The 25,916-nt window shown below is 27.6% G+C and overlaps 3 protein-coding genes across 8 annotated transcripts; 2 read left to right on the forward strand and 1 right to left on the reverse strand.

Moving 5' to 3' along the window:
• The first annotated feature begins 1,287 nt into the window (after positions 1–1,287).
• On the forward strand, positions 1,288–3,674 carry LOC111033061 (selenoprotein K-like). Its single transcript, XM_022313643.1, has 4 exons — positions 1,288–1,541; positions 2,699–2,780; positions 2,993–3,079; positions 3,203–3,674. Exons 1-4 carry the CDS (start codon positions 1,523–1,525, stop codon positions 3,291–3,293), a joined length of 279 nt encoding a protein of 92 aa, XP_022169335.1. The 5' UTR covers positions 1,288–1,522; the 3' UTR covers positions 3,294–3,674.
• Positions 3,596–11,457, reverse strand: LOC111033057 (protein ABHD16A). 2 transcript variants are annotated; one of them, XM_022313634.1, is made up of 12 exons: positions 11,102–11,457; positions 7,254–7,304; positions 6,186–6,422; positions 6,035–6,105; positions 5,811–5,962; positions 5,635–5,749; positions 5,386–5,533; positions 5,159–5,323; positions 4,917–5,101; positions 4,723–4,856; positions 4,336–4,469; positions 3,596–4,275 (listed from the first exon to the last, which is right to left on the reverse strand). In XM_022313634.1, exons 1-12 carry the CDS (start codon positions 11,165–11,167, stop codon positions 4,198–4,200), a joined length of 1,536 nt encoding a protein of 511 aa, XP_022169326.1. In that variant the 5' UTR covers positions 11,168–11,457; the 3' UTR covers positions 3,596–4,197. The 2 variants fall into 2 exon arrangements, with proteins under 2 accessions (XP_022169326.1, XP_022169327.1); XM_022313635.1 differs by lacking the exon at positions 11,102–11,457 and adding an exon at positions 10,463–10,610.
• LOC111033060 (sentrin-specific protease 1-like) lies at positions 9,359–21,373 on the forward strand. 5 transcript variants are annotated; one of them, XM_022313638.1, is made up of 2 exons: positions 9,359–9,606; positions 20,590–21,373. In XM_022313638.1, the coding sequence occupies exons 1-2, from the start codon at positions 9,601–9,603 to the stop codon at positions 21,229–21,231; spliced, it is 648 nt and encodes a 215-aa protein (XP_022169330.1). In that variant the 5' UTR covers positions 9,359–9,600; the 3' UTR covers positions 21,232–21,373. The 5 variants fall into 5 exon arrangements, with proteins under 5 accessions (XP_022169330.1, XP_022169329.1, XP_022169332.1 ...); XM_022313637.1 differs by lacking the exon at positions 9,359–9,606 and adding an exon at positions 16,530–16,628; XM_022313640.1 differs by lacking the exon at positions 9,359–9,606 and adding an exon at positions 16,547–16,724.
• The last annotated feature ends 4,543 nt before the right edge of the window (positions 21,374–25,916 follow it).

Here is a 25,916-nt window from a genome sequence, read left to right on the forward strand (position 1 = left end):
ACAGTCCAAATACCTCGGACTCATTCTCAACAAACGACTAACATGGACAAATCATATACGGATCAAAAGACTGATTCTTAACGCCCGTATGCGTATACTCAGTCATTTAATAACAAAAAATAATAATACCAGTATACAACTATAAATTTACAAAACCCTCCAAAACCTATTTGGACTTATGGTATACAGCTCAGCAAAATCCAAGTGTTCCAAAACTTAGCTTTTCGATGGCTCTCCAATACACCACCGTACACGGTACATACACGTCTCAAACCTAAAGTTACATGATGATTTTAACACGAAAACCATCAATGAAAAAGCTCAATTCATTTACTTGTGCTTCCACACTCGACTTCTATCTCACTAAAGTTGGTTCTAAGTTTCTTACCAAGTTGGTTTCGTTTTAAGTTTAAACGCTCATAAAAAATTATTATGGGTTTAGTCTCAACTTTTTTTCAAATATCAACAACTTACAAGGGAAATTGTATTACATTTTCAAGTTTTTTGACAAAGCGAAAATTTTTTATCGACTTGGGTTTAAAAAAAACAAATAATATTTGAATATTTCATATGTCTATAAATAGTTCAACACAAACTAAAATATTTTGAACAATTTTAGGTGTATAGAAAATGCTTACACAAATATTCAATGAAAATGTATGTCTTGTATCCAGAGTCATTTTTTTAGAGTTACACTCAAAACCAAAATCGATTTTTTCGAAAAATGGATTTTCCTAAAAATTCCCGTTCTTCCTGTTCCTTTGGAAAACTATTGGGAATTTTAAATTTTGACCTCTCGAATTCATCAACTGGATTCACTTTCCTACCAGAAAAGTTGTTGTTGAAGAAAATCGAAGCACTATTACTGCAAGAAACCGTGATGACAGACACCAAAAAAAAAAATATATATATAAAAACACACATCATAGTAAAATCAATACATTCATCGCTCCGCTTAGAATCTAAAATTTGATACGTACCAATTATAGGGAATAGGTTAGTAGTTTGTATTTACGCATCGGTTCGCATCGGAGTCTGAATCCGGTGCGGGTCGGTACGTATCGCTTGTACATTGCACGTCATGTACCTTTTTGAACGCTCAAAATTGATCCGATACGTATCGATACACAACAATTTCTTCCTTGAAAATGTTGATACTCTACGTGGTACGTTCTATGGTGGTACTGAAGGCCGATAAGCGATAACAAAGAAAATAACTAAAAAGTAAATCCAACTAAAAGCCATAATAATAACATTGATCATAATAATAATAAATATTATATTGTTATCAATGTTATCGTCATAATATTTTATATTATTTGGATTTATTGAGTAATACGTCTTTTGATTGCTAGGTAGTAAACGCAATAATTATTTACTATACGTGTCTGTGGTAATTAATAATACTATTATTCGTTGTTGCAAAATTTGAGATTTACTAAAATTACTAAATTCAAAACAAATATTGACAAGGAGTAACTACGTTATTGTAGTGTGAGAAAACAATAAACGTCAAAGTAAAATGGTTTACATATCCCAAAGTGAGTTAACTTTTCGTAATTTACTTTTTGTCACTTATGTTTTTAATTGAAGGTACTTACTGAAATTTCTATACATTTATTCCAATATTAAATCAAACACAAAAATAATATTATATAGTTTATGTTAATTGCTTATTAAGTTCATAATATTGTCTACACTTGATATAATATCCAGTAAAGTGAATTAATCTATAGTGTACAACATATTTTGGATACTAGACCTTAGAATTAAAAAAAAAAATTTGTATTTCTACTAAATATTTAAACGGATTTTGAATTATGGTATGAAGAAGTTTCTTATAAGTATTCACCTACCTTCAATAAAGATATGGGCTGACAGATGCCTTTCTGAATATAAGGGTTTATTTACATTACATTTCTATACAACCATTAGCTTTTTTTGTGGGCCGGTTACTATTTTATTTAATGAAGTACCTGTGACACAAGTAAATAAAAAAATTAACTTGCGAAGATAGAATTTCTAAGAAATGGGATAGGATAATAATAGTGCATAACCTTTGGGAAAGATATCCAAAAAAACAGATTTTGATATTACATGAGAATGCTGCAAAGTGTAGGGTTGGATAAGACAATAGTAAAAAGCCATGAGGATGATTTATATATAAATCAAAATACTGAATATAAAATAATGCAGTTATAATAATACTTGATAATTAAATTAAATTACACAATAAAAAAAAAATGCTGCCTCACAGGACGTACACTCATATTGCCATAAGTATTTCCGAGAAGATTGTATACTGAAGTAGCATCCAGGAAAACGATACTCATATCGAAAGGACTCGGAGAAGTAGAGGGTAGGCCTAATTAGGAAAGCTGCAAACAGCCCATATTCAGATGTCATTGGACCAGACAAGCCAAAGCTCCTCCACGCCAGTCAGTCTTGATTTTATTATTTGGACTTAGAAACTAAGTCAGGCTTGGATCTAATCAATTTTAACGGGGGATGCTCAATAAAAAATTGATACAATATATCAATATAATAATTTTTTTTTATTGGTGGTAAGTGGGGATCTTGTCCCCTCGAAACTACTTTTGCAGCAAGTATAGTAGTATACCCATTCCAAATGATTTATATTTTCAAAATATAAATCATTAAACTTGATGATAATAATACTCTTTTCCCTACATTTTAGGTGGAAATTTACATGAAACTGTTCCCATGAAGAAAAAAATTGTAGACACATTTTGGGGTGTTATAAACTTTGTTTCATTTTTGTAAGTATTTCAATTATTGATTACCTTAATGTATCAATTTATAATAGCTTAAAAATATACTCTTATAATCCGCTTGTGTTAAGAGTTTTAATTGCCATTGCCGGGCCTTACTCTTAACACATGCAGGAGTATACTTATAACCTAGCAGATGTCCTGTTTATTTGAGTATTTATAGAAAGCAAATAAAATTAAATCATAAATTACTTTTTCAGTGTTCAAAGTTTAGTGAGGCCTAATTTAACTAGATGGGGTAATCAATATACAGTTACTTACAGGCGCCCTGGTTCTTCTTCGAGCGGGTAAGAATGATTTATTAAAATTTTATTTTTATTAGAAGATTTCAAAATTAATTTTTATCTGTTTCAACATATTAATTTCTTTGTTAATATACAAGACAACTGTATCAATAATATGTTTTTTAGGACTGTGAGACCTCAACGACGTTTCGGCGGATTTGGCCCTAGTACATCTGCTCCAGCTCCTCCATCAACATGTAGTAGCTGTATGGGATAAATGTTTGTTAACCAATTATATAATTATTGATTCACCTAATCCCAATTACAATTAATAAACAAATAAAAATAATCTAGACTTAAATTAAAGTAAAATGTATTATTCAACGTTAAATATTATTTTATTATTTTAACTATAATTATCACCAAAAAATAATGATATTATTATGTAAAATTGTTTATTTAAAAAAAGTATCTTTAAATATAATTTTATGATTATTTGAAATACATAAAATATATCAAATAATAATGGACCAATAATTATGGTAGTTAGGAATAAAAAAAAATTGTAAACCATAACTGTATACTAATCTAGTAATCTCTATCTGTATTTGATCACTTATTTATTTGCTTAAATATACACATTATTAATTAATCACGAGAAATAATATTATTATTCTAAAAACTTTAGCCATAAGTATAGGTATTTCATAGGGGAGGCAAGGTAGTCAGCTGCAACTTGGTCAGGATTATACTATATTCCAGATATTATGAGTAGTATGTCTAAAAAGAAAGAGTGCCAACAAGAGTGGCAGATAAAAGAAAGGACGCACCAGTGCGGTGTGCCACCTTGTTAATTAATATAACTTCTTATTGGCTAGTTATTGGTAATCACAATAGTATATTAAAAAGTTCCATAGGCTATGTAATAAGTAATTAGAATGTGAGAAACTTTACTTTGGATAGTAGCCCCTTCAAAATTAAATACAACAAAAATAACCTATTTAAGTTAAAATGTATTATTCAAATTTACCAACATTTCATAATTATATACATATACAGAAACAAAATATTATTTTACAATAATTACTAATAATAAGATTTATATAAAGGTTAAAAACATGAAGACTGAAACATTATACCAAAATATTAATAAAAGATGCTTAAAAAAAACTAATTTTTACTTAAATTATGTAACCTAAATACCGTGTTGGCAATGGAGTGCAATGAGTGGAATTATAGTCTTTCATATAATAATCAGCCTAAAAATAAAAGTAAAAAATGCATAAATTCAAGAAAAGTCTTTGAAAATGATAACTTACCAAGTACAGTAGCATTTTTATTTTTTCTTGATCTTTCCAACCATCACCTAGATTTAATGGATAATTTTTACTGGATGATGGAAATAGTTGTGATTGAGTGTTTAAGTCAACATTGTATTGCAAATGCACTTGATCTAAAAAAAAAGTAAAAAATATTCAGGAATTTCATATTACTAACAAATTAGTAATAACTAAAGATAATCCAGCAACAAATAATTATTTTCTTGGTACATATTTTGATTAAAATGTTATATTCATATTGAAGTATTCACAACATTTAAAAATAATCTTTTTGTTTTTATAAAATATTGAATGTATTATTCATTCATTTTAAAATGAGTCATCTAAAAATACATAAAATGCTACCATGTAATTTTTATTACATACTTTGTTGTTCACCAGATGTGGATAGCCAAACCCAAAGAGCTGACCTAGATTCACTGGAAAAGAGTTTTGGAAATCTTCTTTCTAATAATAATTCTAATAAGTAATTTGCTCGATTTGTAGCTACATTTTGAGGACTTAAAATAATAAAATATAAATTAAGATAATACACATAAATTAACAGTTTTATATATTACTCAAGTGCAATGATTTCATCACTAGATCGTCGAATTAGTAGAACTGGGCCTGGATATTGAACTAAATTTTCAGCCACATTCAAGTTTGAAAATTCTTTTACAGTAAATTCTACTAGTTTCTCAGCAAAGCTAGGCATCCGTGGAATTGCTAACGGTGCCAGATCATCAAATGTAGCGTCCAGTATCTAAATATAAGCTAATAAATCAAGTCTTTTTTAAGCACATAAACTATTAACATTTACCACAGCATGTACATCAGGAAACTTTTTGGCTAAATAAGTGGAAGCAAAACCACCAATACTCCAACCATATAATATAATATTTTTAGGACTAAATTTTAAATGCTTAATAGCAAATTCTATTACAGTTTCAGCTGCATTTTGTTCTTGTTCTATATATGGTACACCCTGTTAACAAATAAAAAATGATAAACAATAGACAAATCATTTTTAAATATATATATATTTACTGTACTATATCCAAATCCAGGATGATTCCATCCCAAGACAGAATGATGAGTTTCAATAGCTGAACTCATAATTCCTGCTTCATAAAATCCAGCGTTTCCTTCAGTACAAATAATTAATTTTGGGTTCAAAGAATTAATATTTGATTGTCTATAACAAATTTATAAGATTAGCATATTCCCACCAATTAATATTTTAATCTAATAGAAACTAAGTTAATTAATATTACACAAATATTAATTATAATTAACCTTTTGTCTATGAACATCGAGTCTACAAAATTTCCATCAATAGTTTTTAATTTATATCGTACACCTCCAAATGAAGTGATTAAAGCTCTTCTTCCTTTCTGTAAATTCTGATCCACTGCAATAAAATTAATTCATATAGATTATTTTTTGATATCATTGTTGTACAATAATCTTACTTAAATAGAATAAAAGTGAAGTAGAACCAGGATAAATTAATGATATTCCAAAAGTATGCACTGCTATGAACCCAATAAGACGAGTAGGACTACTCAAAAGTTTTAGTGTCATCTTAAAATTATTACTTGTTAAATTTGATTTGTAACTTTCTCTAAAAATAAATAAATCATAGATCAACAATTACAAATATTTCATAAATACAGTGGAATAATTAAATACATACTCTTCAGCAGAATTCCATGAAAAGTCTACAGGCCATGCTGAAAAATCAAAGTCGTAGCTGTGCAGTTTTTTCTAATAAAAAAAAAAAAGGAATGGATAATAGTACTTTGAGTTGAAATAAAATAATACTTAACAAAATATATTTGTCATACCTTATTATCAGTTGAATAATCCAATTTAGCATTTATAAGATCTTTATGAAAAGCTTTATACTTTGGATTTATAGCTCTTCCATAACTTCTTAAAATAAATGTTGTCATCAAAGTTATTCCTAATATTGATCCGCGGAAAAATAGTTTGTTTACAAATTCTGGACTTAACAGCCATTTACCATACATGTATAATAATGCAGGTGAAAGGTAAGTGGCAACTTGTGAAACGATGTAAGTCTGAAAGAGAAATTAATAGTACAAATAGGGCTTGAATTTTAAAGCATAATTAATAATAAAAAAAAAGCAAAAATAAATTGGTTTATTTGGAATCGGAATGACATAAAACAAATTTATGTATAAAAATTAAATTTCTGTCTCATATATTATGAAAAAAGAAGCATTTGCTATAAGATCAGAGCCCTAGTTATAAATATGTTATAAATTATAATATTAGTTGAATTGAAAATGTCTATACTCAAATACCTTATAAATCTTAATTTGTTTATATAGACTATCATCAATTAGCCTATAAATATATACTGTAGTATAGCATTAACTCACTTTGAGAAAAAAAATGAATTTCAAAATTTCAGAAGATTTAATCTAGAACACCAAAATATCTCTCTTTTACCTACTATGCTAAAGAATAAAGATAAATTGTAAAATCTTTACAATTATTGATATTGAACCAACAATCTTTACCATACTCGTTTTTTGGAATAACTATGTTAAGAGACTGCTCATTGTGTTCACTGTTCAGTTATAACTTCTAAAGTCTATACCCAAACCGTTACCAAGTTAACTACATTCACTGTTATCCGTTTTGATAAATACATACACAAATGCAATTCATAAACAATTCTGTTTAATATTTATATGATATATGTATATGTCTTAAAATGTATTGTTTATAATAAACTATAGTATTATTACATTAATAATAAACACAGTTTGATTATTTATATATGATCCATTACAAGTCATATAAGTTATAAATTAAAAAAAAACACTAGGCAATGTAAAATAAATGTTAAACAAAAATAAAAAAAATATATGTTTTATACATACTGTCATTAATATTCTATCTGCTACTTTTTCTTGCCATAGTTGAACATAGTCCTGTAACAAAAGTTTAGAATTTAATACTAAAACATTTAAAATTATAAAACCCTTGCATAAAATGTAAGTAAAAAAAAAATACAAATAAGTTGACTAAATTTAAGTTTTAATTTTCTTTTGAAAGATAAAGTTTTTATAATACTTATAAGACATCAAAAATAAATTTAGAAACATCCGTGAGAACTCAATAAATCATTTTTACCACTTTTAAATATTAAAGTTATAGGGGTTGATCAAAGGTTTGTGTATCCATTTTTAATGCATATTTTTTCAGATGAGTATAATAGACATTTTGCAGACATTACAATACAATATTTGCAAATGACACTCGCATATACATGCAAAGAAATTTTTTAGAAGTAGTTTAATAGTCAGTTAATTATCCATATCTGGAGAATAACCACTTGTTTGATTACTGCAGAGTTAAATTATCACTAAACTATGAAACAAGCATTTTATCAACACCAGCTAATTCTTCTAATTCTGTTATAAACATGAAATATTTTTCAACATATACAATCAAAATTTTGAACACAAAAATCCATTTGACGTAAAATTCTTAAGAGAAATGTCTAATACCAATATTATTTCTAATGTTATAATGCAACATTGAAAAAACATTATATACCTCCTTTGAAAAAACTAAACTATCATAATATATTCATTTCACCCCTCACTTTAAGTTGACCTACTTCTGTGCATGTATACTGAGCATGTATATATGTTCAGATCTCCCTCTGTCAGATACCGATGGTCTGTGATTGATCAGCGGCGTTCGGCTATCAATTGTAGTAGGCAGCTGCTGCTGTGCATACAGTTTACATACAGTCATACTAGCCTTTGCGAACACTCCAAAAAATGTTTTCAGTGAAATAACACTTTCCACTGAACCTAACATCCAAATTTCTATTGACACATCCAAGAGTGAATATGGTGTATGATTTTTCACTATGCCATATTCAATTTTAAAAGTATTGAGTAATATATTGAATTTAAAAATCAGTATAATTATAACTAGAAACTGGTATTATAATATTATATTACTAACATAATATTATGTTATATGTATTTTCATATTCATACTGAGTGTATGTACAATTATATAAAGGTTAACCTTAAGGGCTAAAATTGTGGGAGTTTCAAATCAACCTAATTTCACAGACAAATTTTATTTTGTATATTGATGCATATTTGAGGGGATAAAGCATATTTTGTCAATAAAGCATATAATTTGTACATATTATACACGTTTAATAAAAAAATAACATCTAGTTCATATACTGCATCTTTTGTTTTTTTTTGTGCATATAGGAGCATATTATGCCATTTCGAATATGCTATTTGCATCAAATTTAGCACCGTATAGTGTATATAATTCCGGTCTTTACTTATTATAAGTTATAACTTATAACCAATACAATATGTAGTTTTATAGTCAATTTTTTGTTTTATGTATATATAATAATTGTTTTATATGCAAAAAAACTTGAAAATGTAATATAAGGTTTCTCTCAAGTTTCTCATACCCCAATTAAAAAGTAACATAAATATATAGTTTAAATTTAACTCATCAAAAGTGACCTACTCTATGCCGAGTACACTTCCATACGGCAGAGCAACCTCCCCAGGTTTTTAAATTTTATCAATCAGATTAATGTCTTCAACAACTCTCAAATATCCTCAGATATATTTTGAAATACAAAACAGCGAAGGATAAGAATTCATTACGCAATAGGCAAATAGCTACATAGTAACATAAACAATTTAGATGGTTTTTATCCAACATAATAATATGATTACCAATATAAATATTTTAATAATCATGACTCATATGTTCCTAATGAAATATTAAGAATAACTTTGTAACCTTTGTTATGTATAACAGAATATATAAAAAGAAAAATGTTATATTTATGCATATTGGTTTGTTTTTATCTTATTATTTATTTATACAAGGCAGTAAGGCACATTAACATTATCTAATCTATAATAGTTTTTCTAACTTCAAAGGTCATATCATTGATTAATTATACAATAATAAGTATAATAGTATTTATTAATCAATGGTCATATATTAGTAGAATTATTAGACGGACCAGAAAAAAAAACACTGCAGTAAAATTAATAATATGTGTGATGTACTGAAAATAGAGTAGGTATAATATGTTGCTTTGTATTGTAAAACTGTAAATGTAATAACTTTGTCCTTGGTCACTAATACTTCAGTACCATACCTAGTGTTATAGTGTTTATTTAAAGTTTAAATTTTTCATAGTGCATTAATTTTAATAACAAAATGGCGGTAAGTCTAAAACATAATTTTACTTATATTTAAAGTATTACGTCGTTATTATTATTATAATTGATTTAGATTAGGTAAAATTAGACTAGATATAATCACAAAATATTATAGAAATAGTTTAACTAGTAAAGTCAAAATAGTACTTTATTAATGTTTTTACTAGTTTACAAATCTTTACAAAAATGCATTGGATTAACTAACATTTAAAATTATAAGTCCACAATTAAATTTACCATACCATGGTATACCTTAAAAATAAAAATGAAAGAAAATACAGTAAATTATTATCTGATATGAGGTATGTTTCCTATAATTAAATTAATTTTACTTACAGATATAGTCACAACTCAATATTAATGCTTATTGGTCACCTGACTAAACAAATAAATATGTTTAATACTATTTGTTTATATGTAAATAATACATATAATTTATATTTATTTGAACGATAATATGTACTTATTTATATTAATAAATGAACTGTTCAAACTTCAAAGTATGTACCTACATAAAAACTTGGTTAGTTTATATTAATAAATGAACTGTTCAAACTTCAAAGTATGTACCTACATAAAAACTTGGTTAGTTTAAAAGTTTCGGTAGACAAATCAAAAATTGCATCTAATAAACGATACAGGATCACATACATCCTAATAGAGCTTAAATATATTAATATTAATATAAATTTAAGTTTCAATCACAAGATAATTACTAATTAATTAGTCTAAATGATATTTGCTGATTTGTAACAAGTTACCAGTATATAAATCAAATAAAGAAATGATTTAAATAGTAACTTTCTGGTTGTCAAAAAGATATTTAGATTTTATAGAGAAAATTATTTAATAAACTATACTTTGTCTAGCAAGAAACCTCTTCATTCCAGGCATCTTTACGCTACACCCTGCCATTGAGACCGGTTTCCCTATGGCAAGGTGCTCGTAGGGATGCACAGAAGAACCAATTTTTGTTGGGCAGCTACATGTTCTGTTATTGTACAGAGTATAGGTGTATAGAATAACTGCAATACTACATATGCAAAACAAATTGTAGATAAGTGTAAATATTTATTTTTATTAATTCTTTAAGAAGCTTAGTAATGATATATTACGCACATATTTAAAAGCTTAATAAGAATTTTTTTAAATATATCAAAATAGGTTAGGTTAGATTATGATAAAAAAAACATTATATTTAATATGTTATATTGTATTATATTTTTTTAATATTTATCAATATTTACTAAACAAAAGTATAAATCTAAAACACTTAATGACAAAGCTCCAAATTATTTTAATACAATTCACTGACGAACAAATTTAATTTGTATAGTAAAAATGAAACACATTCTTTATGGGTAAACCATTCAAGTTACATAGACATATTAAACATTTGATTTTGAAGAATAATAGCTAAGAATGTAGAATAATTAATATAAATAAGCCGCTTATTTATATAAGTGTTACAACAAATACAAGTTCAAGTTTATGCTTACATCGTTTCTCCGAATTCCAGTATATACTTTGTAAAGTTTGGGTGTAAATATATAATCGGTAAACATTTTATGTTATTACCGCCGTTATTACTTATTATATTGTGTTTACACTTGTCACTTTTAACTCTTGTTAAATAATAATATTTATTAATATAAGTTGTTAAAATTATAAACAGAAAAATAAATAGTGAAAGTTGATAAAAATATTAGATAAAACCTGTTAATCTAGAATCAAGATTTTGAAAACCTTGTAAGAATTTTATGTAAAAATCAGTTTTTTGCGAATTTAGTAAAGAAAGCGGCGAGTAGTAACGAAGAGGCAACTACAGCCATGGCTCAAAAGGTCATAAACCCTATAACTCTACAATATTATCACATATTATGGGAATAATGTGATAACCGCGGTAGTAGATAAAACCATGGTGATTATATTATCAGAAAATACGGAAAAGTGTAATCACTAATCACATATTTTACGTAATATTGTAATAATAATAATGTATAACTTACTATTGAGATTGAAAATTTTTTAAATTGTAGCATTTTAACCCGGCAGCTTTCGTCACACTGGCCCATTGCTATAACGCTATGTAATTAAAACATATTTTCTTAAAGTAGCAATCCTATTTACAATTTTTTTGTCAAAAATTAATTTAACCTTCTATAGTAGGTACTAATGCCTAATAGTAAAATAAATTACTTTAATCACAATAATATCATAAAATATACTTAGTAGCCAGTAGGTACTTAGGAGTTAGTAAAATTATAGGCTCACTCTCTGACTGACCGCCTTCTCTCAGAATCGTTTTTCTTATAAAATGATTTTATATCATTGAATTCAAATGGAACACATCCATTGAAGTGACTTCTCCAGACACTAGACAGTAGACATCTTAAGTACAGCTGCAGAGAATTATCCACTTGCCAGATTCTATCTATAATCTAACGTATATTGTACAATTACATGTCAATACAAAATATAGCACCAACACGACCAATCGAGTTAAAATTTGTATCTAATTATAACACAAAATAAGAAAATAATTTCATAAAATTATATATGATAATTAATAAATAATAAGCAATGGCGAAACGAGTTTTGTTCATTCAGTAAATTTTAAAACCTAATCACTCTTCAAATATCAACGAACTAAAATAGGTACTACTTAGTACTTATCTAATTGTCATATTATTTATTTATTTATTTTTATTATTATATATATACCCTCGGCAGTATGGGCCATTGGGCTTAAAATGAAATTGATTAATTAATACAAATTTACGGAAGTACTAATTCTAAGACTAAGACCATGACCATGACTAAGAGTTAAATAAATTTTGTTTTGGAGGTTCGCGGCTGTAATGAACTGGATGATGTTGGCTATGGATTGAGGGTTATTGCTTAATATTTCTGCAAGTGATTTGGGTAGGTTGAGGCTTGTTCGGAAGTTGTGGTATGTTCGGCATTCGGTGAGGATGTGGCAAATGGTGACTTGGACACCACAAGATGTGCATCATATTATTTATTATAACTTATGAGTAGGTACTATTATTTTTATGCAATACCTATTCTGTTATCGGTGTTTGATGTATTTTAAAATTTTATGTGTTTTTGATTTAAATTGTTATTTGTATTTCTCATTGATTCATTACATAATGAGAGATAAAACACGTAAAAAGACAATATTTCACAAGTACGCAAGGCTACGCACAACTTTAGATACAAATATTTTGAACAATGTGAATTGTGAAAGGTAAGTGACTTTATAATATGCCATAATGTTTTTCTATAAATGGAGAACTGACGATTTGTTAATTTTTGTATGGCCGTCAAGTCCAAAATTTCTTTAATAAGGTATAGTCATAATTATTATAACTAATTATAAACTTATGCTTTTCAATTATGTTGATTATAAAATTATGCTTAAAAAAAAAATACATAGGCGCTATTTTTTTATAAGCGTTTGAAATTCAAATTTTGATAACATATCGTCGAAAATATGAAAATTTGCAAATTATTTTGGAGCTAAAATATAAATTTTAATTTATTAAAAATATTTCATATTTTGTAATGTTTTAGATTCTGAGCTGAGCGATGAATGTACTGTTTTTACTTTCAACTATTTGTTTACAGTAAAAGTATAAAAACCCTTATATTTTCAACTTTCAGGGTAGTTTCTGGTCATAAATTGGATGAGGAGTAGGTACTTGTAGTTTGTACCTTACAGTTCAGAGTAGGAGGGGTCAAAACTCAAAAGTTTAGACATAAATATCTAGTACTTATCAGAATAATACAAAAAAAATTGTATATGTTTACGGGTGGAACCTTTCGGTACCCATTTCCTGACTCTCGCCGACCATGTCGAGTGTCGACTGTCTTTACCATATACCTAAACAGTAAACATAATATTATATTAAAGGCGGGTTTTCTCTATACGCGTGTGTCTTTGCACGAAAAATGTTCAGCTATGCCTTACAACGCGGTAACGTGTTAATAGTTTGGTAACTTAATCTAACTAACCAATCACAGCAAAGGATTTGTATGCACGTTTGTTTCGAGGTGGCTTCACACTGCACTGTGTCGTGTCGTGCACTTTTTCCATTTTTTCAAAACATGATACCAGTATACCACCCTATACCATAAATGGGTTCTTCATTCAATTGTTATACAAATAATAAAATAATATTTGAACTAATGTATTTATGTAACTCACTATTAAATCAGTAACCACAAGTTCAAAAGTTGGGCGAAATCAACTTCGTGGTGTATGTGGGACATCATGGTATTCGTAGTAGAATCCGTAAAATTGGTGGTAGAAACCAGATTTAACCACGCGGTTGAACCAATCTGAGTACGGCAACATTTCACGACACGACACGGTGCAATGGTAACCCACCTTAAATCCTTCGCTGTGTTTGGTTGGTTTGGATAGTTACCACAAGTTTAACTACGTTGACATAGCTGAACATGTTTCGTGTAATACGAAACACGAACACGACACACGTGTATAGAAGAAACACTGGAAACCCGCATTATAATTAACATATTTTGTTGATTGTCGTTACCAGTGTCCAGCATGAACTAAGATGTATTTTACTATACTAATATACCATGTACTATATTGTCTATATTATACTATAATAGTAAATCTTAGTTCATGGTGTCCAGTCTATTATAATAATCTTGTCTATCGGTAGCACAGATTTTTATGAATCGCTGAAAAAAGTCCCGAGTTTAAAAGTCCGGTATATATATTATATTTAGAATTATATATAGAATTGAGAAATAAAAATCCCCGATCCTTGGTAAAAAAAATTCCCAGACAACAATATTAATCACTAACACATGCAAATTATTGAACAAATAATTTTTTAGACGCTAATTAGTGTAATTACTAATTAGCATCATTATTCATTATTAATATTTTATTACAAATATATATACTTTAAACTAATAATATTGTGTTTTATAATACTGTGATATTATGTATAGTTATGAATATTTTTTTTTTTTATTAGTTTAGGTTATTTTCTATAACATTTTGATAATATTATAAACGACATAAGAATTACGAACTTAAAATGTTACCTCTCGGATTGTAGTATGGTGAGTTTGATAACTGATTTATTTTTATTTTGAGTACCTACATTCATTAACTATTGTCTGATAACTATTTGTATTATTATTTTATAAAATTTTAAATATTTCATCTATAAAAAGTAAAACTTGTAAAAACGTTACGCTTCCTAATAATATACATAATATAGTCAAAATTGTATAAAAAACTTAGGTAATATTTTAAATTTTCAATTCTTAGCTAAAAAAATTGAACATTTTCTACATTTTAAGTACCTATATATTTATAATTAAATATTAATAATGTTACCATGTCGGTAACTACAATAATTAGAGTTAAAAAAAAATATTTGTTCAATAATTTACATGTGTTTGTGAGTAGTATTGTAGTTTGGGGGTTTTTTTCCCAGGGTTGGGGTTTTTTATTCCGATTACCATTATGTAACAATATTTTTAAAATAATTAATTTTAAAAAAAATGCAATGATTTTAAGTATGTACCTTACCTACTTAGTATCATTATTCATTACCATCAAATTCATATTATATATTAAAATGATTTCTCAGTTTAATTAAGGATCAACTTCCTATCTAGTTAACATCTAAAAAAATCCTGTGTATACGTAGCTATAACAATATTTAAAATGATATATTTTGCCAATATTGGTCATACAAGGCTACAAAATTATCTTTAAATTTCGTCATTTAGTTACAATTTATATTAATACTAATTGGAAATTTGATTGAGCATCTCATCATATTTTTCCTTTTACCTAATTATAAGTACTGAACTTTTTGGTAATACCTATACCGACTTCTATATAATACTAAATAGATAGCGAATTCCCGCTATCAGTTGAATACTAGTTGTCGGTTGAGATTATTTGGTAAATATGAATTATGTTTTATCATATTTTATTATTTCTTAACCTGTTGTTTGAAAAAAATATATTATACATAAATTATTTTATATTTATTATTTTATTTAACAATTAAAAACTATGTTCTACCTAATACATTTTGTATATTGAATGAAATGTTTTTCCAACCGACAAAATGACGGCCAACCGCTACGCGAGTTTCCCTGTCGTAACTGGGGCAGAGGACTTGTAGCTCTAAAAAATCACCAAATATGCACTAAAATGTACAAAATATACATTTTGAAATTATTATGCATAATATTATAATGCATTAAAAAATAAGATTATTTGTATGAATATATTTTATTTAAATTTTGATGTATGCGACCGACGTCCCCGTGGCCCGTATTGATAATATGTTATCCAGTGAACAATATCTGTACATAAATATAATTAATAACCGGAAAATAAATCTAATCGGTAATCCTCGAGACGTGTCTCTAGGAAAAACATGCGTGAGGAAACAGTCAACAACCATTTTAATATGGTCAAATTTTAAAATTATTTATTTATTTATTATATATTTTGGTTGTATATTAAATATTTAAATTAAATAATAACGTCGACGGTCGACGGTAAAAATATTGATAAAATGATAAATTATTGAAAATATGCATCTTAAAGTATATAGGTAATCGAAGAAATATGCACTAAAACCAAAAAAAACTCGAAATATGCATTTATATGCAAAATAAAATTTAAAAACTACCTTAGATTCTGCATGAAACATATTTGTTTCTTACTCTGATATTTTTGTGATCGTGCAAAACAAATATGCAAATGCAACAAGTCTTCTGCCCTAGACCCCTAGACTTATAGCAACTATTACGATATAAATAATATAGGAGTTCCTTATCTAGTGTAGTTTATGCTTTAGCCATTTGGGTATTATCTGTATTTGGTGGTATGAGGTGTATGCGATTACTCCATGTTATTTTTTCATGGAATATTCGACAATGTTTTGTACTTTTGTTGTTGTGCTTACAAATGTCATATACTCATATAAGAATTCATCATTTCATCAGTCTCAGGCACGATTTAGGAAATATTTATATACTATTTAAGTTTATCTTTAACCGTAGTCTTAGACCTCACTGGCTGTGCCGGCGTGCCGCTAGGGATCTACAGTTAGTTGTTACTTGTTGCTAGTTGATGTTTGAACGTATGCTGTAGATATTTGGTTAGTACTTAGTAGTTTAGTTTTAGTACAGGATGCCGATTACTTATCTTGTGATTTGTAGCTTAGGGTATTTAGTAAATACTATTTGTTAGTAGGTACTCGTAAGTTTGTGACTTACCACTTAGTATTCGGCATTCGTTAGTAGTTAATAGTTTAGTACTCAGTGACTTAGTCCGTGGTTGTGCTTTATTTTCACTTATTGTTTAGCGTTTAATCTTAAACTTAACGTTTCCACATTTACTATTGACTATTTTATTGATTCAACATTTATTATATAAGATTTAAGTGACCCAAACATTTTATTATTTAAAAATAATACATTTTAATAATTAAATAAACGTAGATTTACAATTTGATATCGAGATCCGACAGGAATACTTACTACTTACCTTGATCTTAAAGGTAAATAATATTTTAAGATTTTATTTTCATTAGTTCCTTAGAAAAATGTTTAATACGTTTTCATTTTGATGGTTCTAGAGCCAAAAGTGCTTACGTATACCACCTATAATGATGTCACTATTGTATTTTTAAATGATTCATTTGCAGCCTTTTATGTGATTATTTTATTCCTGTAGATGGACATTTAACTTATAATGGTAATGTACTAACGAGGCGCCATATGTTTGATGTTGCGTTAGTGAAGAAGTGCATGAGTGATTTGAAGAGTGGAGAACGTTTGATGAAAGTGACTGGGATTGGAGTAAAACTCACTCAAACATTTTAGGTTTTGGAGAAAGAAATTGATAAATTGATAGAACAAGGAATGTAATGAAGATAGCCGATAGGTAATGATGTAGTGTGTAAAGTTAATAGATTCAAGTTATTTGGATAGGTAGTCAAAATAATGTTGGTTTTGAGGATGACGTAGAAATAGGATTATGTGATTATGTGATTATGTATGGATAAATGAAGAGAGAGAAGCGTCATGTACTTTGTGTGACATGAGGATGTAAAAATGATATTTTGATTAAAAAGTAGATTTTATAAAGCAGTTCTGAAATCAGGCATGTTGTATGGATTAGAATGTTGGGCAGTGGACATAGAAACGAAACAGTGAGTGAGTATAGCAGAAATTTGGATGACGTGCAGAATGACACATTATTGTTCATTATATTCTATGATGTATAGAATAAGAAATTAATTCAAAAGGGGAAGTGTACGAGTAGCATCAATTGTTGACAAAATGAGAAAGAACGTGTTGAGATGATTTGGACATGTCATGAGGAGAAGAGACTCGGCCACAGAAATAATCATAAAATGAATAAGTAGAAGGAGAGATCTGAAAAAGATGAATATTATATTGGGACCATATACATTGTGAGCTAATTTAACAGAGATGGGTAATTCGCCTATAGTACTTTTTATAAATGTTACATAATTCCATCAAAATAGCTGGTTTGAACTATGAGTAAAGGTGGAGGGACAAAGTAATATAGAGGTGTAGAAGAAGAGTGTCAGACTATATAGTTGGGAGCAAAAAAAAAGTGCGTAGTAGCAAATGTTAAATACTGTTGTTTAATCAGTCAAGTCTTTTCGAATATTGCCAGTGTTGAGTAGTAATGTAACAAAAGTAACTCATCACTAGGGCTCGGATTTCAATGCATTTGCATCTTTTTTTTGGGATATCTTACGCGATGCTTTCCAAGCTACAAATATGTTTCAAGTACTTCGCAATCTAACCACAATAATTTTTTTGCTATTTTTGCATTTTTAGCGGATTTCATCATTTTTAGGGCATTTTTTGACGGTTTTAATGCATTTTTTAATTTTTTAGGACTTTTTGAACTATTTGTCGTATTATGACTCAAAAAATTGACCTCATTGAAATATAAGTACTACATAGTAGTATAGTAATAAAAATTATTTTTATTGGCAGACAACTGTCGATCATTTAAATTCCAAAACATTAAAGAAATTCTTATTGTACAATGCAATGCAAATATAATTTAATTTTTAATTTTAATTTGTTTTTGTACATTGTAATATAATTTATAATTTTTATTATAATTTTATTTGTTCCTCATTTTCTAATAATAATTAAATTTGAATTTAATTAATAAATAATGCATTTTTTGAAACGTCATTTTTTGATATTTTTAGAGTTTTTAGGTCATAAATGCATTTTTTTGATATTTTTAGGGCATTTAAATCCGAGCCCTACTAATCACTTTGTTTAGAACGCGTTACATAATTTCATTAGGGTTATTTCCCAGTAACTAAGATGTAATGGAAATTATATTTGATAAGTAATTTCTTTAGTATTAAGTGTTTCAGTGTCAACTTATTTAGTACCTATTGCAAATTTCAAAATATGTCTATAATGATGATATTAGGTTACCAATCAATTTTTTATTTTAATAATTAACAGGCCGGAGCCCAAAACAATGGGCAATATATAATAAATATTTACAATAACTCTATGATAAGAAGTAATATAATTTTAAGTGAAGATAATAATGTCACAAATTTATGTTAGTAAAAATCTAGTAGAAACATTTGTTTAAGGATAATTAAAGATAGTGTCTTCATTAACAATACACATAAGATGATAAATGGGAGAGTTTAATAAGTATTTAGAAGGAAATGGAATAAAAACGCAGGACTATATATACTATCTAGTGGAACTGGTGGAACTTTAAAATTTTCTTTATTCAGTTTTTTCAGTTTTTAATGGTTTTGTCATGTATTGGGCCATAAATTAGGAAACAGTTAATTGTATTTATTATTGAATTAGATTCTTCTAAAAAAGTACACAGAACATTTCCTATAAATATCTAGCTTGGACTGTTATTAAGTTTTTAATTTTTATATGTTCCCATTAAATATTATTAAGTATAAACTCTGCCTAAACACTTGCAGTACAAACAATTTATCTTTCTTTATTATCTATTGTTATTTAGTTTTAAAACTATTAAGAATTTAGAGGTGTAAAAAAGCTGTCAAATTTTTAAATACTTATTACTATAGGTATTTACAATTCATATTAGAATATAACATTATTTTTCTGGTAGGTACTTAATATATACTGATACATGATAAATTTAATCGCTTTGCTCAGAATTTAAAATAGAGGTTCTCATTAAAAAAATTTCATAGTGCACACACAGAGTCTGAGTAAGCAAGTTAAAAAAATTATGAGTTGGAGTAATTTATGGCACAGTAGTCTAGTTAAATGTTCCACAAACCGAATTAAAAAATAAGTATAAGTTACTGAGTTATATTAGAGTCATTACCTAACCTATACTTTGGTTCCATCAACATACTGTTTACCTATATAAAGATATTAAATTGCAATAATTCAATTTTTAAATTGTTCCTTTTATACACCCGAAATTCGCTACAAAAATGAATAATCATTAAAGCAATATATCACATATTATGATCACAGATAATGTTGTTTTCATGTTATACACTTGTAAACGGATACAACATAATATTATATAGGTGCGGCGTTCCCTTAATCAGTAGATATAGCCTGAGGAAGTGGCCAAATTTAAACATTTAATTTGTGTTATTTACTAAGTATCATACGCCAAAAACCATATAAAATTGCTTGACTTTAAAAAAAGAATAACAATTATTATTTTAAATTTATATGATTAATACAACTGCATTTAATTATTTAATTTGTACATAAAACGTATAGGTTTGGTCTATGTGTAGTTTCATAATGTCGTGCCTTAGCTAACAGTACATTAACTTATAAACATTTTTGAAATGTATTGAAACTGTATTCATTTATATAAATACTAATATATAACAAGTTATATTTTATCGTATTTTATATTAATTAATTTTTATGATTCTAGGTTGAGAACAGAGACATGGATCCAAAAGCTCCGAATGATGAACCTGAAAAGAAAATCACTAAAAATTGTTTAACCGATACAATTGTGAATAAATACTTAGATCTGGTCACAAAAATGTCTCCCAAAACATTGTATGTGTTTAATACACATTTCTTCACTACCTTTTTTGAAAAAGGATATCTACGCACTCATTGGTTGACAAAAAATATTGATATATTCTCAAAGGAAAGACTGTTCATCCCTATTCATATGAAACCAAATAAGAAGTGGGCTTTAGTCTATGTTAATTTTATAGACAAATCGATTCGATTTTATGATGCCTTTGGAACCCATGGTTTAAACTACCAAAAATTAGTATTGAAATATTTGAGGTTGGAACATTTGATGAGAAAAGGAAAGTGTTTTTCTATAAAAGATTGGAGGTATTTTAATTTGGATCATTCAAATACTGATTATAAGGTTTGGGATACTGGATTATTTTTGTGTGTTGCTGTGCAGCACTTCGCACAAAATGGAAATACAGACTATACACTAAGTACATTGACTAATAAGCTGATGAATTTTTCTTCAGACGTCGATGGCTGTGAAAAAAAGATCTTGGAAAAAATCTTATTCCAAATAAAGAGAAACTCTATTCATTAAATTAAATGAAAGATATGTTTTGTAATTTTGTTATGTGTTATTTACGTTGAAACACTCTTAAGCATTATATAATTTTAATGTTAATAAATAAATAACTAATAAGTAATTATATTTTGGTAAATTAAATATTGGCATATTTAATAAAGTGATTCTTAATTGTTAATTGTTATTTCAAACCATATACAAGTACAAACATAATTTTATTATGATTATATAATAAATTGTAATTTATTATTGTATTTTTTATAATTGACATTATGTATTTTAAACTCTAATTATAACTTTATTTTAATTATTCAATTTACCTACTTAAGCTGTATTTTTTAAATGAAAACTCTGAAATTAAATATTTTGATTTTACTATAAGTAAATAAGTGATTAATTTTAAAATTAAGTATACACTTATCTTCCAATACATTATTATTATGTGTTCAAACAATTATTATGTTTTTTTTATTATTATGTCGCAAACAATTTTTGGAAAATATATCGTATATATTGTATTAGTATAAGTTATCAACTGCTATTGTAACAATATATAAAGAGTTTTGTATTAAATTTTCATGGTTTTTTACCCAACCAATACAATTTTATTGATATTTATAGAAAAAAAAATGAAAAATTGAAAAGGTCCGTCTACAGCTTAAGACAAGTAAAAATATTTTGAATATTTTATCAAGTATAGAATTGATAAAATAAACATATTGTGTAAATTTCAATTGTCTACAGTTATTCGTTGTTAAATTACAACAAAATAAGAAAATCGCTATTTGAGAAATCGAGTGAATATCCAATGTCACATTTCAACTTAAAACGCTCATATGGCGCTCTGCCCTCTGGCTCAGGATGATATTGTACCACTGCCGTGCCTCTCTCAGTTTACCGGTTACTTTAATTTTAAATCAATCTCTTTTAGAGGGAGTTTTCTGTGAGGAAAATAAGTCGAGTTACGCCAATTTTAAAGTCTGGTAATCCTGCTGATGTTGCTAACTATAGACCCATATCCGGAATACCTCTCCTAGGTAAATTGTTTGAGTTTATGGTACTCAAACGAATCGAGCGCTCTTTCTTAACCACTTCATCAATTGATCAACATGGGTTCTTTCCTGGTCGCTCGACGTCGACCAGTCATTTAGACTTTGTAACTTACCTTCATGCGGCGTTTGAATTGAGTAATCAAGTTGATGTGATATACACAGACTTTTCAAAAGCTTGCGACTCTGTTGACCACAATGCACTTCTTTATATCCTTGACAGGCTAGGTGTTGGAGAGCCTCTTTTATCATGGTTTAGTTCCTACCTTAGTGAACATCGAGAATTTGTCAGCCTCTTTGGCAAGTCATCTGAGCTCTTCCGAGCATCATCCGGAGTTCCATAAGGTAGCCATTTAGGCCCTCTATTATTTAATATTTTCATCAACACTATGTGCTCAGCTGTTTCCGCTTGTCGTCTTTTACTTTTTGCCGATGATCGATGATTCTAAAATCTTTCTCACAATTTCCTCAAATAATGATTGCCTCACTCTACAAGAAACCCTCGATAAATTCATTAATTGGTGTAATATGTTTAATTTCTCTCTTAATATATCAAAATGTAAAGTTATGACTTTTTATCGCTCTAAGTCATTTTTGTCTTTTGATTATAGGCTAGGAGGTACATCCATCCAATGTGTTAACCAGGTACATGATTTAGGCATTTTGTTTGTATCTTCCCTTAATTTTAGACGTCAGTGCAGTGCCGCAACTACAATTTTGAGGCCCAGGTGTGAGATAAATTTTAGAGGCCCTTTATCGTCAATGGTGTCTACATTTTGAGTCGTTGATGAATTGATGAGCTATGACTAGGGGTTATGCGGTTATACAATAGTACTCAAATATCATACACCACAAAAATGAATAATTATAATATTTTCTCTTAGAATTTCAACTATTCTACTTTACCTCAAGACACCCATGGAACAGCTTAGCTAAAAACAATGCATGTTTATAGCCTTACAGGAGAATAAATGTTGTTAAAAACAACAAACACATTTATCAAAAATAAATCAACAGAGGCATTTCATACCTACTTTATAACTTTTAAGTTATAACTATGTAACTTTATTACTTTATTTTACAAATTTGTTAATTTATAATATAATATTATGTTTTTATAAACATATAATGATTAAGAATAATATATTTTTATGGTAACTTATGTAACAATAATTTATCATTCTGTTATATTATATAATAATATGTGTGTAGTGTGTACATAGACCCATTTTTTAATTTGACAAATATCTAATGTTTTAATAATACATGAATATGATTATATGAGTAATACATTTATTTATTGATTTATTGAATAAAAAAACAACAAATACTTATAATTAATAATTAACAACATAAATAAAATATGTTTAAACAAAAACTTTATTTAAGGAAATTTTTTTTTTTGCTTCATTATTAGCGAAATCATTTATTATTTTATTTATATCTAATTAATTTGTACGGTTTCACTCAATGTTTAAAATACATGTATTTGTTAGGCGAATTTGTTGCATGGAGTTTCTTAAAGGAGCACACAACACAAATAAAAAAATTCTTTAAATTTTTTTTAAATGTTAAATTATTGTAGTTATGGTTATATGAAATGATTTTGTGAAGATACGATGTAAAAAAAAATATTACTTTAAGAGATATTAAGAGATGTAGAATAGCCGCGTGACGTCACTGGGCCGGAGTCATCGTAATTGCCTATCTTATACGTGTAAAAGTTCCTTGCTTCACACAACGATTTATCAACCTAAACATTTTCTTTTTAAAATTTAATTGACGTATAAATGTGTGGTTTTATGTGTTTAGGACGATGCAAGAATCAGAATTTCATTATGACGTTTAGTTTTTTAAGTATTAAAAATCTTAAAACAGACATTTTGGTTACACGGCGGACACGTTGTTCGAACGCCACGCGCCGCTCGCCATGAAGTGCGGTTTAACCAAAATGTCTCTTTTAAGATTTTTAATATTTAAAAAACTAAACGTCATAATGAAATTATGATTCTTGCATTGTCTTAAGCACATAAAACCACATATTTACAAGTAAATTAAATTGCAAAAATAAAATGTTTAGGTAGAAAAATAGTTGTGTGAAGCGAGGAACTTTTAAACGTATAAGATAGGCAATTACGACGACTCCGGCCCAGTGACGTCACACGTCTTTTTTCAATTGCTCATAACTTATTGAATAATGTGAGTAGAAACGTAAAACCTATACCATTATCTTTAGAATTGAACATTCTTCCAAATAAAAAAAACTTATTTTTTGTGTTGTGTGCTCCTTTAAGTAATTTTTTATTCATTTTTAATTTGGAAAATGAACGTTTGGCATTTGTTACGGTGACCGTTAATGTTAGGAAAATAATACATGAACTGAAAATATCCTTGTAAATAGAGGCCACATCATTGTCTAGTATTCACTGCAAAAGATTTCTTATGCTGTATATTGTTTTTAGAGAATCTTTAAATGCATCTTTAATACATAACATTTGTCTAATTATATCTGTACTGATAAAATATTCATAAAATAGTTGAAAGTCATAAGTTGCCTTTACAATATCATGTTCACTAAACTTTAAAATATTTTGAGGTAGAAGAAAATTAAATTTGTTAGTTACTTCGTATAAACCTGAGAACCTTTCTTTAAGTAGGGCTTAATTAAAAATAGGGCTTGATTGCTGTATCTATGAGTGGTAAAAATACTGTAATATGAAGATTTTCTTCATTTATATCAAGCCTCCTATCACCATCTACGTCACTAAAAAATCTTTTAGAGTAAATATTTAAAAATTAAAACAATTTAATTAAGAACATACTAATCTATACTACCGTCTACCAAAAACGTATCATATAGTACGAAAACAATTAACAAACGTTAACACTTAAGAGGACGCTATACCGCCCGTAATTTGATTATAAAAAGTGTTTTGCGCGGGACAACTTTTCTCGCTCCATATTTGTTGTAGAGCTACCAAATTTTCCCAACACATAAAGAAGAACTTTATCTGTGCCACAGCGTGCTCTAATTTTAATTAAATCATAGGCTTTTTATTATATTTTTATTTTAACGCGAGTTATAAGTTATAAGTATTTTAAGATGTATAAAAAATTTACAATTTTAAAATACTCATAACTCGCGTTAAAATAAAAATATAATAAAAAACCTATGAGGTTGCCTAGATAATAATCTTACCTTTAGATTTTATGAGAGGTCAATTCGCACTAATTTTTAAACTAACGGAGCTACACGTGTTCTGCTGAGCGTAAAATTTGCTATGTTACGCACTTGTAACACAGAATAAATTTATTCTGTGCTTGTAAGACAGAGACAACACATGCGACATGCAGGTATCACGTCCTCTTAACGATAAAACATAAAACAAAAATCAATTTTACTATACGAAATGTTAACAATAAACAAATAACTTCTGTAATTATAAATTATCTACTGAATACTGATAAATGTCGAATAAGCGAGTGACAGTTCTCATAATCGTATGAGTGTTTACTTATATTTTATACTACTGCGTTGTATAATCATATAATTTGTTGTGATTGGTGAGAGTTGTCCCGTATGGTGTTTCCAGTATGTATAAAAATAGACTTTTAATTCAGACCAAATTGATTACAATATATGTATATCAC

Source organism: Myzus persicae, unplaced genomic scaffold (genome assembly GCF_001856785.1).
Source record: "Myzus persicae strain clone G006 unplaced genomic scaffold, MPER_G0061.0, whole genome shotgun sequence".
Taxonomy (NCBI): Eukaryota; Metazoa; Arthropoda; class Insecta; order Hemiptera; family Aphididae; genus Myzus; species Myzus persicae.

Excerpts from the sequence above, each read along its gene's own strand:
- LOC111033061 (XM_022313643.1), top strand. Across the intron at positions 2,781-2,992 it reads ATAAACTTTGTTTCATTTTT|TGTTCAAAGTTTAGTGAGGC; the intron begins GTAAGTATTTCA and ends TTACTTTTTCAG. Across the intron at positions 3,080-3,202 it reads CCTGGTTCTTCTTCGAGCGG|GACTGTGAGACCTCAACGAC; the intron begins GTAAGAATGATT and ends TATGTTTTTTAG.
- LOC111033057 (XM_022313634.1), bottom strand. The coding sequence starts at position 11,167 with ATGTTTACCGATTATATATTTACACCCAAACTTTACAAAGTATATACT. Across the intron at positions 5,963-6,034 it reads TCATGGAATTCTGCTGAAGA|AGAAAGTTACAAATCAAATT; the intron begins GTATGTATTTAA and ends ATTTATTTTTAG. Across the intron at positions 4,470-4,722 it reads CACATCTGGTGAACAACAAA|ATCAAGTGCATTTGCAATAC; the intron begins GTATGTAATAAA and ends CTTTTTTTTTAG.
- LOC111033060 (XM_022313637.1), top strand. The coding sequence starts at position 16,539 with ATGGAATATTCGACAATGTTTTGTACTTTTGTTGTTGTGCTTACAAAT. Across the intron at positions 16,629-20,589 it reads CATCATTTCATCAGTCTCAG|GTTGAGAACAGAGACATGGA; the intron begins GCACGATTTAGG and ends TTATGATTCTAG.